At 41.0% G+C, this 18,289-nt stretch overlaps 1 protein-coding gene across 10 annotated transcripts in view; it reads left to right on the forward strand.

Moving 5' to 3' along the window:
- The first annotated feature begins 76 nt into the window (after positions 1 to 76).
- Positions 77 to 18,289, forward strand: part of ADAT1 (adenosine deaminase tRNA specific 1) — a 32,341-nt gene continuing 14,128 nt past the window's right edge. For 2 of the 10 annotated variants that reach the window (XM_074881686.1, XM_074881685.1), the window contains exons 1-8: positions 89 to 697; positions 1,452 to 1,520; positions 3,152 to 3,206; positions 3,963 to 4,093; positions 5,534 to 6,152; positions 11,219 to 11,364; positions 13,748 to 13,847; positions 16,299 to 16,385. In XM_074881686.1, the coding sequence (XP_074737787.1) occupies positions 529 to 697; positions 1,452 to 1,520; positions 3,152 to 3,206; positions 3,963 to 4,093; positions 5,534 to 6,152; positions 11,219 to 11,364; positions 13,748 to 13,847; positions 16,299 to 16,385 (1,376 nt within the window). In that variant the 5' untranslated portion in view covers positions 89 to 528. The other 8 variants (XM_074881694.1, XM_074881687.1, XM_074881684.1 and 5 more) reach the window with 8 other exon arrangements.

Raw genomic sequence — 18,289 nt, forward strand, 5'->3', positions numbered from 1 at the left:
CTCCCGGCGGCCCCCGCGCGCGTCTGGGCCGGGGGGTGGTGCCGGCCGTTAACCGGCAGGGGAGGGTTCTGCGCCGGGCCCTCGGGCGCGACATCGGCCCGCTCGGACACCGGCTCCCCCGGCTGCGGAGCCCCGCGTGCCCCGGCGGCTGGGGAGGGTGGAGGCCCGGAGGCCTCGGCAGGGTGCGGCGGTGCCTCGGACGCGGTGTGGGGACCGGGCAGGGATGGTGGGGCGCGGTGCTGCACAGTGGGACCCTTGGGAACCCAGCAGCCTCTCCTGCCGCTGGACCATAAGCGTTCTGGCATTGCTTTTTATTGCTGGCCATTTGGGGAAAACGTTTTTAATCTCGTACGGTTGTTTCTTATAAATAATCCTGAAAGGGGTGATGCAGCCAGGCCTTGGATGTTGGAATCCGCTGCAGGAAGGTGCCATGCAGAAGGCGGTGGTAGGGTTTGAAGAGATGGGGCTGTAAATCAGAGTTGTGATGGAATCCAATTCTGTTTAGAACCTGCGCTTGAATCAGGAGCCATGTGGTCAGCTGATGAAATTGCTGAGCTATGTTACCTGCATTATAGGACCAGACTCCCTAAGCAGGGGAAACCAGATCCAAACAGGGAATGGACTTCACTGGCAGCTGTTGTCAAAGTGGAGTCTGCAACTCAAAGAGAGGTTCTTGATAGTCCGGGGAATCTGCAGGGTAAGAATGAGTTGGGATTGGGGTGGGAGGGGAGGGAGAGGAGGTGGCAGTCCTTGATTACTTTTTTTTTTTTCAAGATACATTTTAAAAAAAATACACCCTTTCCTATATCTTTTATGTCTCCACCCAAATTCTCTACTCTTTGTGATTGTACAAGTTTTTACAGGTTCTGTCTGGAAAGAGATGGTTATAGTGAAATGCTGTTCTTCCCAGACTGTAACTAAGAAGATGAAAGCTTCATTTGGCTGTTCAATAAGTGGCAAAAGTCTAGGCAGGACCTGAATTCCTAATGTAAACCCTTGCAAAAGTGGGTTTGGCTACTATTTGAAAGAATCCTGGAAGGGTCTGTTTGCTCTCCTTTAACAGACTGTGTTGTTATATTGTGCATTTGTGTTAGTTCACCATCATCTTCTTTTCCGTTACTGGCACTTGACTGTGTTGTCATGCAGGCTGCATCCCATGCTTCTTTCTTATGTGATGAGGAATCCTGTGCCAGATTTCACTGTGTGTTGTGTAGCATATCAAACCTGTGTTAGCACTCCTGCTGTGGGATCACAGACTTTTCCTAGCACTAGTGCTTCTGCCTACTATGTTCAGTTCTCTAGCTGATACCGTCTCATTTCTGGAACATCGCATGACTTCCCGCCCTGTACCTTCCCTTCTACACAAAGTTCTGTGTATTGTCTTACCAGAATGACCGTGTGAGAGCGGTGCTTCTGGCGATAGTTCGTTCAGGTAATGTTTCTTTTTTCAGTAACGAAGGAAGTTGTTGCTATGGGAACCGGAACAAAATGTATTGGCCAAAACAAAATGAGAAAAAGTGGTAAGTATGGTGTAAAATCCAAGAACAGACTATATATGCTACCTTCTTTCTTGCTGATGTCATAGAATCAATTAAATGCCCAAGGCATTGAGCTCCGACTTCTGGATTGAAGCTAGAAGTGTAAGGCAGACCTCACCTCGACAAGAAGAGAGGGGCTTAGGCAGCCAGAATGGCTGCCCTGAAAGTTTGTTGCGCTTGCTGCCTTATAGGCCAATAAACTTTTTATATGTGGAAATCTGTAGTTTAGGCCCTGAGCCTGCATACCCAAAGACTTCATAACTAAAAGCAAAACAAAACAAGCAAAATAATTGTGCTTCAGTCACCTGCTACAGTCTAGTTTTATTGTAGTCTGATGCAAAAGATACCACCCCTGTGTTAGGGTAGGGGTGTCAGCAGAAAAGCACTAACAGACTTTTTCTCCCTTACCATATATTTTGCAACTAGGTAGTTCTAAGTGTTTGTACAATAAATGTATGGGATAGATACATGACTTCTTCATAGCCACCATTTCTTACCACATATTGAAGGACTTTCCTTGCTCTGCGTGTCACATTTTTTTATTCAGAATGTATCTGAATGCTGAAAAGTGACTAAGGAGGAAAAATGTTTGTCAATATGTAGGTACAGGGCTTTCCATCTTCTTTAGACTTCAGAGGAGGAGTAGAGCAAAATAGGAGAAACAGTTTTTCATGCATCAGTTTTAGGCTGTTTCGTGTTCTGTATAACATCCTTCATATTGAAATGAATTAGTGGGGCAAAAGAGAAGCAGCTAAATTCTGCATCTTAGATTTTTGTGGATGTTTCTTGTGACTTAGCAATCTTAGAAGAGTATTAGTACTGACATTTTTCTGATTGATTTAGGAAAATTGTGATTAAACTGCCATACTAGTTACAGTCTAGGTATTAAAGAGTCAAAGTAGAAATTTGACTGGAAAAGAGTAAAGCTAGTTCTTCTCTCTGTTGTCTTCAGTGATCTTAAGTTTAGAAAATATTTTCCTCTTATGATAACATTCATTTACTTTTAAGTTAACTTGGTTGGTAGGTCATGTTAATGGTTGTCTTTTAAACTTCAAACTTTTAGAACTGTTAAAGAGGACTTTTATCACCTGGCCTTTTATTCCTGAAATAAAAGCTGATCTGCAGATCCTGTTCCTTTAGATACTGCAATAGGCAGACACTGCAAGAAGTTTGAAGATGAAATGTGTAAACCTGGTAAATATCAATTATTTACAAGAAAAATAATTTAAGTTGTGGTACATAGTGCAACAAGAAACTTCAACCAAAAGCTTAACAAACACTTGAAATTTTCTGGATATTATATTTAATCTGAGAATACCAAGCTTTACTGTTAAGAACAAACATCAGGAAGGTTTTGAAGGAAGCCAGTGTTTATTCAACTCAAAGGATTTCAGATAGCACGAGTTGAAATTTGGTATTTAAACCAGTCTCTGACTTGCTGTGGAGACTTTTATCTCTCATTCATGTAGGCTATTGACCTCCTTTTGTAGTGACTGGAAGCTTAAATATCTTGCAGTAACCTGATACCAATGTTAAACCTTCAAATGCTAACAAATCTGGAGAACCATTATCTGTCAAATTCTGTTTGCTTTCTCATTTGGTTGCTGCTTTAGGAGACGTTCTGAATGACAGTCATGCTGAAATTGTGGCCAAGAGGAGCTTCCAGAGGTGAGGCATGAAGTTCACGTGCTGTTATTCAGTGCCACTTGAGGTTGTTTGTTGTGATACAAATGGGTTTGACCTGTAGCTGAAATAGCCAGATTTTTCACCTTCAGGGATGGGAATGTAATAAAAGAGACAGTATTACTTCTATGTAGGCAACACTTTTTTTCCCTTTGTTAGCAGTTTAACCTAATTTTTACACCTCTAGGTGGTGGTAAGGCCCTTTTACAAAAGCTTGTTTCTTCCTCGTTCTTGTGGAGCCTCAGTATGAAGAAGTAGGATCTGATTTCAGGTGATGTCAGTGCAGATCTGATGACTAGCTGTCAAGGGTGGCCTTTTTACTGTTTCCCACGTACCAGTCCTCTTGTTCATATGGGGGATAGGCTGGTTCAAGGAGCCAGGAGAATAGTAATGCCACGGAAACGGGTATGTTTCTTGCAGTTTGATGCCACTAAACTGGCTCTCACAGAATTGGGTGAGTTGCAGTGCTGGTGAAAATACAGAGTGGGAGGAGGGGACCTTAGATACACAACTGGAGGAGATGGCTCCACTGAATCCAAGCCTTTGAGTTCAGTTACTAAGGTTCCAGTGATGTGTTTGTGTTTATGGAGTTGGCTGGATCCCATCTGTCTGCAGAAGCATAACTGATTAGCTCCTCATAGACTTCATCAGGAAAGGACAGGCCCTAGTGGGCATCTAGTTTTTGTTTTCCCATGCTTCAAATATGAAGTAAATGTTTCTTGAAAACTTTCTGCCTAACAGGTATCTTCTCTATCAGATGCAGCTGGCAGCTGTCCATCAGCAATGCAGTATCTTTATTCCAGGAACTGAAACTGGGAAATGGAAACTCAAACCAAATATCATATTTGTTTTCTTCTCCAGTCATACCCCATGTGAGTATGCTGGAGTCAACCAATTTCATGGCTTCCACTTGTAGAATCTTTTCTGCCCCTTGTTTTTCTTTGGTCTCTCTTTGGTCTCTCTTTGGTCTGGAGTGAGAGTGAGGCAGTAACTCACAGTATCAGTATGTGCCCCAAGATGTACTTTTTTGGTCTTCCACAGATAGATTTGGCATTTTATCTCACTGAATGTGATTCATGAGAAGTCAGTAAATCCAATATACCACTCATTACATACTGGAATGCTTCTCTTTCTCTTTAAACAATGACTACTATTTTTCTTTTCTGGAAACTAACATACTTGTCAGAGGTCCTGTCATATCTCCTGGTTGCTTTGCTTTAAACTTACCTCCTTGGATTCAAATTTTAATGAAAACCATTGACATTTACCAGAGTTCCTAAAAAAAAACCTCCACAAAAACCATACAAAAAAACCCCCAACACAAACTGAACAAAAACTTAAAACAGGACACTCCCCTCCCTCCCCTGCCAAAACCAACTCCAGAACTCCCAAAAAACAACCAAAACTGCCCCACCCACAAAACGCTACCACCCCCAACTGAAAACTTCTTGTAGAGTAGAATGCAACCATTTGTTTTGTCATGGAAAATGCTCTTTATGTGTTTTTTAAAAAGCCAGCACCACAAAGATGAGGATCTATTGGCAAAATGTAGGAATGCAGACCTCTTGGTCTACCAGCTTATTGGACATGGCAATGTTGCCACGCTCTTAGTTGTATTCTTCAACTGCTAGTCTGTTACCAGATCAGAGAAGTCTAAGCACTCAACATATGCCTCATCAGTACTTCACATAGTGAATTAGTTGCTCAGTCATGATTTTGATGGCATTGCTGGAATATGCTATGATGGTTTTCTTCGTTAATGTAATATGGGAATAGAATCTACATACTCCAATTTAATAGCAAGATTGATTTCCTGACTGCCTTTTTTTCACAAGCCTGTTAGGCTTTGTTTGCTTTGAACTGAGCTTCAGAATTTTGGTTTTGAGCTTTTTAGTGATACAGATTAAAATTTCCATCATATTTTTAATAGGTTATTATTTAGTTATGCATTTGGAGGGCTGTATTATTTGGTTAGATCAGACTAGTTTTCCTGTGAGTCTTCAGCACTGTAGTCTGTCAAATGCCTTTGACACCTTTTGCTGTATAATTTTTGTTTTAAATTTTGCTTTTTTGATTATTTCTTAGTTAGAATGCAAAACTTGAAATTAAACATGTATTGGCTCAAATTTGAACAAAGACAGATTCATTGTTGTACAGGGCAGTTGTTGTTTGAAAAGTCCATTCTTGTAATTAAATTTGCCTGAGTACGAATCTGTGAAAGCTAATAGTAATCATAATATTACTGGTGTGATGTGTTCCAGTCATGAGAGATGTGCTTTTGGCCAATTTTGATGTTATTTCTCTTGTTTCAGGTGGAGACGCTTCTATTATTCCAATTAGTGAACCAGAAAACCAGCTTTCTAAGCCAGTGACTGGAGATGATGCAGCTGGACAATCAGCAGAGTGTAGAACTAACCATGATCGTTTCGGTCCAGAAGATAAAAGGAAATCAGAGACAATGGCAAGTAATCATATCAGCAAGAGAATGAAGACTGACAACAATGATTATTTTTCCGTAATCACTGAAGAGCTGGCTGTTCAGCAGGCATCTGTGAAACGAGAAGATGACACAAACTCGAAGAGCTGTGAATGTTCTGCAGAGATGCAAACAGCTCATCAGGAGACTGGCTTAGGGAGACCGAAGGTGGTAGATGTTCACAGAACTGGAGCAAAATGCGTCCCTGGAGACCTGGGTGATGCCCGAGTACCTGGGCTGGGGTATCACTGCGTGGGATTACTACGGTTGAAGCCAGGACGTGGGGACAGAACACGCTCTATGTCCTGCAGCGATAAACTGGCTCGCTGGAATGTGCTGGGGTGTCAAGGAGCTCTTCTGATGCATTTCCTGCAGTATCCAGTGTATCTGTCAGCAGTTATAGTGGGAAAGTGTCCATATAGCCAAGAAGCAATGCAGAGAGCAATTATTGAAAGGTAAGTGCTCTCCTCTGGAAATCAGATGGCGTCTGTGGAGACAATGAGTTATGGAAGACAACATGTTGCACAAATACTAGGACTTTGGACCAAAGTCATTTGCAGAAAATGTGAATTTCTGCAAATTCACATTTTCAAAAAGTAGCCCTCTGTAGTATGGAGAAAAGGTGACTACTGCTGGTGGATCAGACTTGAAGATTCATAAAAGAATTTCCATTAGATTCAGGATCCCCTTGGTTGTCCCTTCATGGAGCAGTGAAGACCTGTTACCCACTTGAGTTTTTCTAGAAGCCTTCCAGCAGAAAAAGCAGCAGGAAGGACACAAACTCAGCATAGTGAAGTTTTTTAGTGTAGTGAAGTTGAACTTTCTTCTTGCCCTCTTCCTGATTTCATTTCCTCAAACAGGATCAAGGAAAGGTTTAGTTTATTCTGTTATCCATACTCCACAAAGTCATTCTGAATATCTGTAAGTTTCCTTTTATAGAATTGTTTTGGTGAGCAAAAGTAGCTTTTATTTCTTGCAGGACCATTCCTAAAATTAAATTAAAAAGCCCCCAAAACTGTATCCGTCTATCCTAAAGACAGTCTGACTGAAATGAATCCAGATGAATGCATAGGTAGACTTTTGCACTGTGGAAGGGATGTCTTTCTGGTTGTTCTTACAAACCTTTTATAACAGCCTTAAATCAGCTTAGTTCTTCTGAAACTTTCTCTGATTTTAGACACTGCTTTCAGACTTACTTTCCAGCAAGTAAAAGTTGCAGTATTTTAAACTTGTTTTGAAGGGAATTGTGTTAAAAACAGTTTACTTTTTGCTGTCTTCCTAAGCTTGGATCCAAACTTAAAATTTTCCAGGGGGTTAATATTTGGGTTATTGCATATGCACACAAGTTCATCCCATGTAAAATGTCAAAATTGTATTGTCATTCCATTCTCAGTAGAGGTTTTTGAAAGCTGCAATTCTAAAGTTTTGACGGTATCATGTGCCTTCAGGTGTGCTGCGCAGCCCATGGAAACTGAGTTCTAGACATAACACAGACATTTCTGTGGAGTGGTGGAGTATATTTAGGTTTAGAAAGATGAGTGATGTTTGGCAACCAGATGGGAAAGTCATGATTTCCTGTCAATTCTTGTTTTCATTAGTGTTGCCAGTTTGTTTCTTTTTGAGCAAAACTTCGTACATCTGGGACACTTCACACTTGCATGCAGGCAAGTGTCTCTCATTGGTCTACTCCACCACTTATCTTCACATGATTTGGGCGTGCAGTGCAAGCCCCACCATTTGTAGTCTTCATGCATTTTGAGGTATGCACTTCAGAATACTACTATGAGAGTCTGGACCTTCTGCTTCTGTAAAGGATGAGGTTTGTGGCTCTGCAGCTCTGGCTTTGGCATACTTGTTTCTCATCCTCCTGCTCTGCAATATAAAAAGAATTTTTGTATTTTGCAATTTTTGAACCTGATCCATCTTTCGGAATGATTTAAATGGGAGATAGAGGAGCCAATGAGGAGAGGTGCTCTGCTGGACCTCATACTCGCCAGCGATGAGGAGCTTATTGGGGATATGAACATCGAAGGAGGCCTTAGTTGCAGTGACCATGAGATGGTGGAGTTCAGGATTCTGAGGGGAGTGAGGAGAGTAAAAAGCAAGCTCACAATCATGGACTTCTGAAGAGCAGACTTCGGCCTCTTCAGAGATGTGCTTGGAAGAGTCACGTGGGATAAGGCCCTGGAGGCAAGAGGGGCCCTTAAAAACTGGTTAATATTCGAGGATCACCTCCTCCAAGCTCAAGAGTGGTCCATCCTGTTGAATAGGAAGTTGGCCAAAAATGGAGGAGGTCTGTGTGAATGAACAAGAAGCTCCTGGCCAAACTCAAATATGAAAAGGAAGCATATGGAGGGTGGAAGCAAGGACAGGTAACCTAGGAGGAGTATAGAGGCAGTGTCTCTGTATGCAGGGATGAGGTTGGGAAAGCTAAAGCCCAACTGGAATTGAATCTGGCAAGGGATGTCAAAGACCAGAAGGGCTTCTCTAAGTATATAGGTGACAAAAGGAAAAGCTAGGGAAAATGTAGGCTCACTGCTGAATGAGATGGGGGATCTGGTTACCCAGGATGTGGAAAAGGCTGAGGTACTGAATGCTTTCTTTGCCTCAGTCTTTACTAGCAAGACCAGCCTTCAGGAATCCCAGGTCCTAGTGACCAAGGGGAAAGTCTGGAGCAAGAATAGCATACCCTTGGTGGAAGAGGATCAGGTCAGGGAATGCATAAGTCCCTGGGCCCTGTTGGGATGCACCCAAGACTGCAGTTGTCATTGCGAGGTCAGTCCTGCTAACCTGTGATTGATCGTGGCGGCTGGGAGTTCCCAAAGGCTGGAGGAGGGAACAGGTCACTCCATTCTTCAGGAAGGGCAAGAAGGAGGACCCAGGGAACTACAGGCTAGTCAGCTTCACCTTGATCCCTAGGAAGGAGATGGAGCAGCTAAACCTGGAAACCATCTCCAGGCACATGAAGGACAAGAAAATCATCAGAAGTAGTCATCATGGATTCACCAAGGGGAAGTCGTGCCTGACCAACCTGAAAAACTTCTATGATGAAGTGACTGGCCTGCTAGATGAGGGGAGAGCAGTAGTGGATGTTGTCTACATAGACTTCAGAAAGGCTTTTGACACTGCCTCTTGTAAAATCTCCATAGAGAACCTGTTAAAAGTATGGGCTGGATAAGCAGACAGTGAGGTGGATTGAAAACTAGGGAATGACTGAGACCAGAGGGTGATGATCATTGGACAAAGCGTAGCTGGAGGTGTAACTAGGCATGTACCCCAGGGATCAGTACTAGGTACACTCCTGTTTAACATCTTCATTAATGATCTGGATGATGGTGCAGAGTGTACCCCCAGCAAGTTTGCTGATGACTCAAAACTGGGAGGAGTGGCTGATACGCCAGAGGATTGTGATGCCGTCCAGAGGGACCTCGACAGACTGGAGAAAGGTAGGAGCCTTGTGAAGTTCAACAAGGGAAAATGCAAAGTCCTGCACCTGGGGAGGAGCAGCCCCATGCACCAATATATATTGGGGGCTGCCCAGCTGGAAAGCAGCTTCGCAGAAAAGAACTGGGGATCCTGCTAGAGCCAAAGCTGACCATGAGCCAGCAGTGTGCCCTGGCAGCAAAGGCAGCTGATGGCATCCTGGGCTGCATTTGTCAAAGTGTGGCCAGCAGGTCCAGGGAGGTAATCCTTTCCCTGTACTGGCACTGGTGAGGCCACACCTGGAGTGCCGTGTCCAGGGCTGGGTTCCCCAGTACAAGAGAGACACAGACATACCTGGGAGAGCCCAACAAAGGCCTCAAAGATGTCTGAGGGACTGGAGCATCTCTCCTGTGAGGAAGGGCTGGGAGAGCTGGGACTGCTCAGCCTGGAGGAGAGAAGGCTCGGGGGGGATCTTACCAATGTGTACAAATACCTGAAGTGAGGGCGCAAAGAAAATGGAGCCAGGCTGTTTTCAGGGGTGCCCCGTGGCAGGACCAGAGGCGACAGGCACAAACACAGGGGGTTCCCTCTGAACATCAGGAAACACCTTCTTAGTGTGTGGGTGACGGAGCACTGGCAGAGGTTGCCCAGAGAGGTTGTGGGGTCTCCCCCGCCTTGGAGATATTCAATAGCCGTCTGGACACAGCCCTGGGCAGTTGGCTGTAGGTGGCCCTGCTTGAGTGGGATGGGGGGGGTGTGTGGGGGTGTGGACCAGGTGGCCCCCGGAGGTCCCTTCCCACCTCAACCGTTCTGTGATTTACTGAGGTGGTTCAGGACACCTAGTGTGTGACAGCTTGTACTGGTCAGCTGGAAAAAGACTTTAAGAGTTGTTTTAGACTGGAAAGGCAAAGCTTATGTGCATTTCCGTGGTGGTAAAAATTTGCTTCTTTGATCTGTTTTACGTCCAAGATTTCTCCCTGCTGTGAGTAGTAGAACTCTGATACATAATCTGTCACCTCATGGAAATTTATGTGAGAAGTGCATGCACTGCTGCTAAATGAGGAAATTCATCTGCTGTGCACTGGCTTTCTGGCTCCTCAGATCCTTGAGTTGATGAAAACTACCTCAGCAACAAAAGGATAGGAAATGGGTATTTTTCTTGCTTAAGAGGTTGAATCAGTGCAACAAAGGAATCTGCAAACATTAGAGGAGAGTAAATGGAACTGGGCAGAGTGGAGGGAAAGAAGAGCAAGGAAAACAGGAGCTGAACCACTCCCTTTTAAAAGACAGTTACTAGACTAGTTCATCTGAAAGGTTTGACTTTGTTTAGTAACTCCTTTCCTCCATAGCCCTGCATCCTTCTAGAATGTTTATAAAAGAGGTCATAATATATTAACAGGGGAAACTCTAGCTACCTATCCAGTGGAGTTTACTGCATAATCCTTTCCTCATTCTGTAACACATGGGACAAGAATTTGCCCAGCCTTGTTAGTCTTAGGTTGCAAAGTCAGGCACTTTTTCAGACTCTTACATCTGACAATATGAACCTCAGTCTTAATTCATTCCTTCTCTATGTAAATATTATGGTGGTTTAAACAGGCTGTTTCTTCCTTTTCATATGATCCTAATCCATTTAGTGTGTAACAGTAATTTAAGGTAACAAAGATGAGATGATGCATGGAACTGTAAGTATATTTTGTATCTTTCTAGTCTTTGATTATAAACCTTTAGGATAAAATGACTGTTAATGTAATATGGTTGACTGTAATCATTATTTTTCATTGTGATTGCAGAAGTATACTGCAGTTTTTATCCTGCATACTTCATCAATTATACTGGCTTTTAACTAGACCATTTTAAAATCAATTCATCATCGTTTTCTAGGATGGACAAGGTCTTAATAAACTGTGTGGCTTTGTTTTATTAACAGACACTTTTTTGAAGGCAAAAATGTCTCTAAAGCTCCTTGTCTCTCTTCTGTTCAATTCAGTTTTTATGTGAAAGTAACATTTTAGATTATGAAGGGAAATTGCACAAAATCGGCTTGTTTGGTAAGACCAAACTTAAAATCACTTGCATTTTTCCGTGTTTACTTTAGGTGTCAGCACATCTCATTTTTACCAGCTGGTTTTCTCACTCAGGAGGTTAAGCTGCTGCAATCGGATATTCAGTTTGAACATAGCCGTCAGGCAATTCAGGAAGTTCAAACTAACAGCAAAACAAAACTTGTTCCTTGTAGTGCAGGTGAGTTAACTTGGGCTAGTTGTGTAACTGTGTGCAAAAGTCTGAATAGAAATTAGGTGGTTTTGGTGGCTTCCTAAAATGGAACATCATTCATTGCCAGTGCTAGAGGCAAAAAGTGTGACTTACAGCAAGAAATTAATTTCAGGACAGAACTTAATTGTTAATAATATTCAGCTCAGCCTCTAGTTCCCTGTAGGGAGTTCTCAGACTGAATAAATACTTGGTTGATGCCATTAAGAATTTATAATCTAAACAAACTCAGAAAATAACCAGCAAAAGCAGAAGTTCTGAGGGCAGTAAGAAAACAAAAATATGAAGAGACTTCTGGTTTCAGTTAGTTTTGTATTCTCCTTGGTAATGAACAGAAGACTTGCCATGCTGAGTTGTGTTTGTAATGGCTCCAGAAATCTGTGAACGTAGAAAGAATACAGAGTAGTATAGTGTAAAGGTTTAATTGATGGAGGTTTTGAACATTGCATTTTTTGTCATGGTGATGAATGAATATGCAAGTCACGTTGTGATTTAGCAGCATGGTCTCATTTGAGGGGAAAAAACAATGGAACTAACACTCTATCTGTATGGTTAAGTGGTTTCTTTAAACTTGGACATGCCTACCTTCTGCTGTTGTATATTTTTCTGGCTTAACTGGAACTGGAAGTTATTCTGTTACGATAGAGCTGATGATAAAATAGAATGGAAACGAACAGTTCCTTAATGGAATTCAGATTCATTAAATTGGATTTATTTACAGGTGCAAGGAGGGAAAAGATTCTGATTCTAAGAGATAGGAAACAAAATCCGTCATTGAAAAATGGTGCCAATTCACTTAGCAAAAAAGATCTGAAGCCGACTGTGACTAAATTCCTGTGTATGCCTGCCTTTCTGTACAGTTACTCAGGTCATTCTGTTAAATAAAGATGAATGATGCTTTACCATGCTTTTTTGCATATATGAATTATGCCAGGTTGATTTTTTTTCTTGAAGGGCTGAAAATCAGAATAAACTCTAAGTTCAGGGCTGTTACACTGAGTATTGAAATATGCTTGATAGGAACATTCCCACTGGTATTTTTAAAAAGAAAAATGTCACCCATTTAATATTTTGAAGTTTGCGATAACCATGAAGAAATGAAAGAACAGAAAACATTTTCGTTTTTAAGTAAATTTTAATCTGCTTGTCAGAATCTGATATCCTCTGACCAGGTGGTTTTAGATACTCCACACGTGGAGGGTTTAATGTTTAATACCAGTTGTATGTATTTAATGTAGTTAGACATTACACAGGATTTTAATTTGAGTGATACAGCATTGTACCTAAATCACAATGCGCGTACAGCTTACACTTAGAGTACAGCAATTGCAGTATACAGTTGAATCATAATACAAGTGTGATTAACATAACCAGTCTCTATAATATGCTTTATAATGTGCAGTTTTTGAGCATCTTGGATGACAAGATGGTATCATGAAGGAGAGAAGCTGTGAAGTTTGTCTTTGGAGTTAATGCATGTGCAAGTGTTTTGCCTGTTTGGAACACAGATAAGTGGGAGAACTTGGGAACAAAAATTGTCTCAGAAGTTAAAGGTACTGTTGTTAGGCTGTGGAGGGACAGATAGGGCATGTCAATCAGTTTTGTTTCTGTTAAGATGCTACTGATGCTTTGCTAGTTATTTATAAAATCGATGAGTTGTGGTATGCAGAGTTTCAGCATTAAGATGTTTACAGTCTAAGATGGTAATAAGGTTACCAGAATGAGGGTAAAGGATAAGGTTGTTGGCACTTGCTGTCTTTTCCAATAAATTAATCTTATTTTTATTTGACTACTAACTAATAATATTTTTCAAGTAAAGACTACGGATATTTGATGTGTATCAGCTATCAAACATAGAACAATTTAGAGTATACAATACACCATAAAACAATAGCACACAATAAATTAATAAGAAAAACATAGAGTGACTGGTGCAAGTAGCTTGGGGGAGTTATTTCACAGCATGGTATGAAAATAAGCTGTCTGTCTTGAAAATTTCTTCATGCTTTGTCCGGACAGCATGCACAAAAGAAAGTAGAATCTCCCTAAAAAGGGGAGAATTATAAAGCTGGAGGCCAAATGTTTAGAGGCAGGGATTCTTGAAGGACCCGATTAAGATGAAAGCTCTGTGTGTGTGTGCATGTGTGTATATATATATATATTTATTAATTAATCGGAATTTACCTGTTCTTTTAGGTACTAGAATCCTGGCTCTAGAGAATCGTGGTCTTCTTTTTAGTTTGAATTATTTTGGGAAGCATGGTATCATGTGAACACATAGAATGAAAGGAACTGTTAAGTTCTGCTTTTGAGATGAGAGCACCTCCCTTGTTCATAATCCTTTCTTCTACAGCTATCAGTTGGAGTGCAGTCCCTGAGCAACCTCTGGATGTCACCTCAGATGGCTTCCGGCAGGGAACAACAAAGAAGGGGATTGGGAGCCATCAGAGCAGGTGTGAGAGTGTTGTGCTATCTGGATGCCTGTATCTTAACTTGTTAGCATACATGCCTCTGTCAGCTCATGTGGGGTGTAGTGCATTGTCAGAGCAGAAGGAAATACAGGGAGTGGAGAAAAAGGGGGAAGGTAGGGAACAGGGGAAGAGTCACTGTGTAAGTGAAAGAAGGGGAGTTGGAATGACAGAATTTGAATTGAGGGATAACAAGTTTATCCTATTCTTTTGTCACTGTTGATTAAAGAGAGCATTGTAGATAATGGTGGTGGGGTACTACGATCAATTTTTATTAAAAGACAACTTATTTATTGGTGAAGTTAGAATTTTTGCTTTGTATCTTTTGGGTTGATGACTGTGAAGGGAAATGTGTATGTTGCAGGTCCTCTTTTTACAGATCTCTTTTTCTGTAAGAGTCAGGCCAGCTGACCTGGATGTATGATTGTTAAGTGTTGCTTTGAAATGTGACTTTCTGCCTTGAAGTTGGAAGATGCTATGAAACGCTTGCAGCAGATTTTGAACACAAAACATGTCACCTTTTCAGCTGTCGTCTTGACACCGTGCTCTTTTTAAGAAACCTCATAACCTTCTATCAGCTATATGTTTAAAGAAACAGTTACGTTTTTTCTTGTGGTTGAGAGGAATTACTTGTAAACATCTGCAGACAAATTTCTCCATCTTTCTATACTTTCCTCAGTTTAGGTGAGGTGACCAAACTTATCATTGGTCTGTGGAAGTTCAGCTTGAGAGTTGGGGTCACGTTTTGATTGTTGACTGCTTATATACTACTGATTTATCAATGGTTCCCAGGCTTTCTGGGAGAAAGAAGATAATCCTTACAGTAGTGAATAAAATGATAAGTAGAGCTTAGACAATTCTTGTGGAGAATTCATTCATATGCCTGTGAGTTGCACATTCTGAGCTTCTCGAAGTTAGGCCTGACTTGACTGAAGTTTATCATGTGGTGTGTAACATATTCCAGAAGACACGTGAAAGGTGAAACCAACCAACTGACCCCTTTTACTCAGTAGGCTAAAATTTGTTATGTAGCATTTGTGTATCAACTCTAATAGAGCCATCTGCTAGCTGCCAGTTTGCACAAAACTTTAGGGACTTATGTTGAGAGGTCCTCCTCTCTTTTTAACATGTACTCAAAATTCACTAAAACATTCAAAAGTTATTAGAGAGGACCTACAAGACTCTTGTGATTGCAAAGGTCTTGCTTCCTTAGGAAATCAAGACTAAAAACAATGTTAAGGAATAAGTAAAATGTTTACACTTATGTGGTAGTCACAAAAGGAACTTTTATCATGAAAATAAGGAATTTATAGCCTTAATAGGTGGGGTGTTTAATAATAAACAAGACTTGTCTTTCTACTCTTGTTTTTTTTTTTCCCTCAAGGAGTCTCAGGGTGATGGTGGGGGATGGTGTTTGGGAGTTTTTCCCTTCTCAGTATGCTGGATAACACTAAATATCAAGGAAGGTAAAGCTGACTAAAAGGAATTTGTAGGTAGATGTCTGGTATGTGCTTTTGTTAATGCTTAATTAACTAAAACACCAAAATCTACAATATGAACCTTTGACAGATTAACACAACGATGACATTTTGGGGGTTCTTAAAGAACTTACTAGCAAAATAGGAAGATTTTTTTGATTGGTGTTTTTTTCAATGCTTCTGGAGAATCAGCTTGCCCATGTTGGAGAACTGAATCAGTCATTGTGAAGACAAGTGTATAAAGAGAATTTAACTAAACAGAGAAGCTAGCTGGGGCTTTCAAAAACAAACCATGCTTTATAAACAGTTTTGGTTGCCTTCTCTTTGGGGGAAGAGAAGGGCTTAAAGCTGACAATGATGCATATGGTATCTTCAAAAGACATTTCAAACTTTGACTCACTTTATTTTTTGATGAGCCTCTTTGTATTTAACTGCCCTGCAGCTGTTGCTGGATGGTGTCCTTGTCACCATTGTGAAAAGGACAGCATTGTTCCAGAGATTTATGCTGGTTCTTTTATTTGTTCTGAATAATAACAAAGCTTGCCAGTTTGAACAAGCCTTTGGAGTCCTTCTGTACTTGTTTGATCAGTTCTGGGACTAGTCTTCTAGCTCAAGCTTGCTGTAATTGTGAGCCGATGACTATGCAGTCTCACACAGATAACAGTGTGGGGATATTAAAATGTTCTCTCTGCAAACTGACAGAGTGCTGGCTGGGACAATGGAGGCAATGAGCTCTTTGTCAATATAACATTTAAAACGAAGGGAAAAGGCAGGTGGGCAGCTTGGATAGGGTAGGAGAAGTTGTGGAGATCTTTTTACATTCTTCGAGAAGAGAACATAATGTATTTTTTATCAAAAGTGTTCAGCTGGGATGTACTACTGTGAGCTGTAGGAGGAAGTGCATTTCTGATTTCTTTTTTCCATCAGAATTTCTGATTTTTATTTTTTTTTTCATCAGATCCAAGATCTGTAAAGTGGAACTCTTCCATACATTCCAAAAGCTGGTGACAAGTATTTCACAAGAGGATCTACCAGACACTCTCCGGTAAAGACATTTTCATTATATTTAGAAGAGTGAATTTATCTTAATGAAATTCAAGAATACTGTGATGATGCCAGAATCTGCTCATGAACCTCAGTTTAGATAAGTTCATTGTTAAAATTTGATACTTGAAAAATATATCATGTGCTTGATGGGTTAGAAAGACTCTCTTTTTGGTCTTTTTAATCACCTCCTTGGAGAAGTAGCTATTGCATCTTATGTATTAATGACAGAAGAATTGCAGGTGATTTGTTTGGAGTTAAGGTAAGAATCTGGGGCAGCTGACTTCTTCTGAAGGCTTACTGCTTTTCAAAAGGATAGCCTGTGTTGATGATCAGTAGAGCCTCGTCCTTCTCATGCACTAGATCTGGTGTCTGTTGAACACCTCTGTAACCCTCTTCAACTTGATGTCTTGGCAGAAAACACTACAGTTTGGGGTTTTTTTCTGAGTTAAAGTGAGCTTGTCTGAAAGTGGCAGTGGACAGCTGGGGAAGGAGTGAAGAGGGAGATGAGAGGAGGAAGTAAGTATCTTTTTTGAAAATGTGAGCAGTGACATCAGTTGCCTGCAGAACACCAACCCTTGGTGGCGTTCGAACCTCCCATCCCAAAATTGTCGTGGGGTTATCAATACCTGGTTGGTGTTTAGTAATTCTGTCAAATGCCACTTCTTTGTTTCACAAGAAGTAGAAGTTTTTTTTAGAAAAGTCTAGGCTAAAATCTTTTTTCATCTAAGTGTATGATGGAGTGAGAGTTAGTAAGGTGAGATAGTGCGTAGGGCTCTTTTTGCAAGCATATATTACGTAGATGGAGGCTTTCTGGAAAGAACAGAAAGCTTTTGTCTGAGGAAGCCATACTTGAAGGTTTCTTTTACATTATTCAAAACACATTTGGTTTATCAGACAGGAGTTTCTTGTGGTAATCATCTGGTCTGGCATTGTATTACGGGCATTACATACTTGGTAGTATTACAGCCTGAGTAGCTACCATACAGCAGGGCATAGTTTCATATATTCAGAAACTTATCTCTCACTTCAGCTTAGAGATTCTGAGAGATGTAAAAGGTTCCAAATCCATTGCCTTGAAGGGTTTAGTTTATTTTAGATTTATTTCCTGGTATGATTTCACCAGCTCTGGGATGCAATTATACCATCTGTTGAGCTAATTTAACTGCTTGTATCTGCTGATGGGGATGGTCCTGCAGCAGTCTCTGCTGCTACTGGCTGTAGATTCCTGTTTTCTCCCTTCTATCAGTAGCACTTCTCCAACCTCATGGTGAGCCAGTTCAACTAGCTGATGTGGCAGAAAACAGTTTCCTTGTCTTCTGTGTTTTCTGTTGGACTAATAAGCTGAACTGGCTCATGGAAAGCTAAAATAGATAATAAAACCCGTATAAAGGATGTAGGAGGTATGGTACCAAGACATTAGATAAGATGAACTTAGCCGAAGTAAGCACACCCTGGATCTCTAATTATTAGATCTTGCTTGCTTTTGAGTTTTGTCAATTAAAGATTACCTTCTGTGTCTTAACTGTTTTTAAGTTCTGTTGTCAACATGAACCATGCTATTGCTGGAATGGTTTCAACTGATTCTATAAGTAGAGATACGCTTTCTCCTTAATTCAGTTTTAAATATAAAATTATTAGCCTGTTTTGGGTGGGAGTTTGTCCTCACTAGTTTAGCCATAGTAATTTCCTCAGAATAGTGTGAGCTGGTGCATTGTTGGGTAGGTGACTCATTGTGCTGATCATGCGCTGCTTACATAAAGTCACTTCACCTCAGGGCTTTTCTAGACTTGAGTGGCTTTGTAATTTCCTTTGACATTTTTGTCCTCTACCATTTTTCTGTCTGGGCTTCTCCTGACGAAGTCCAGCTGATTTGCAGATGTGGCATAACTTTTAGGCTGCACA

The sequence above is a fragment of the Strix uralensis genome, chromosome 12 (assembly GCF_047716275.1).
Source record: "Strix uralensis isolate ZFMK-TIS-50842 chromosome 12, bStrUra1, whole genome shotgun sequence".
Lineage (NCBI taxonomy): Eukaryota > Metazoa > Chordata > Aves > Strigiformes > Strigidae > Strix > Strix uralensis.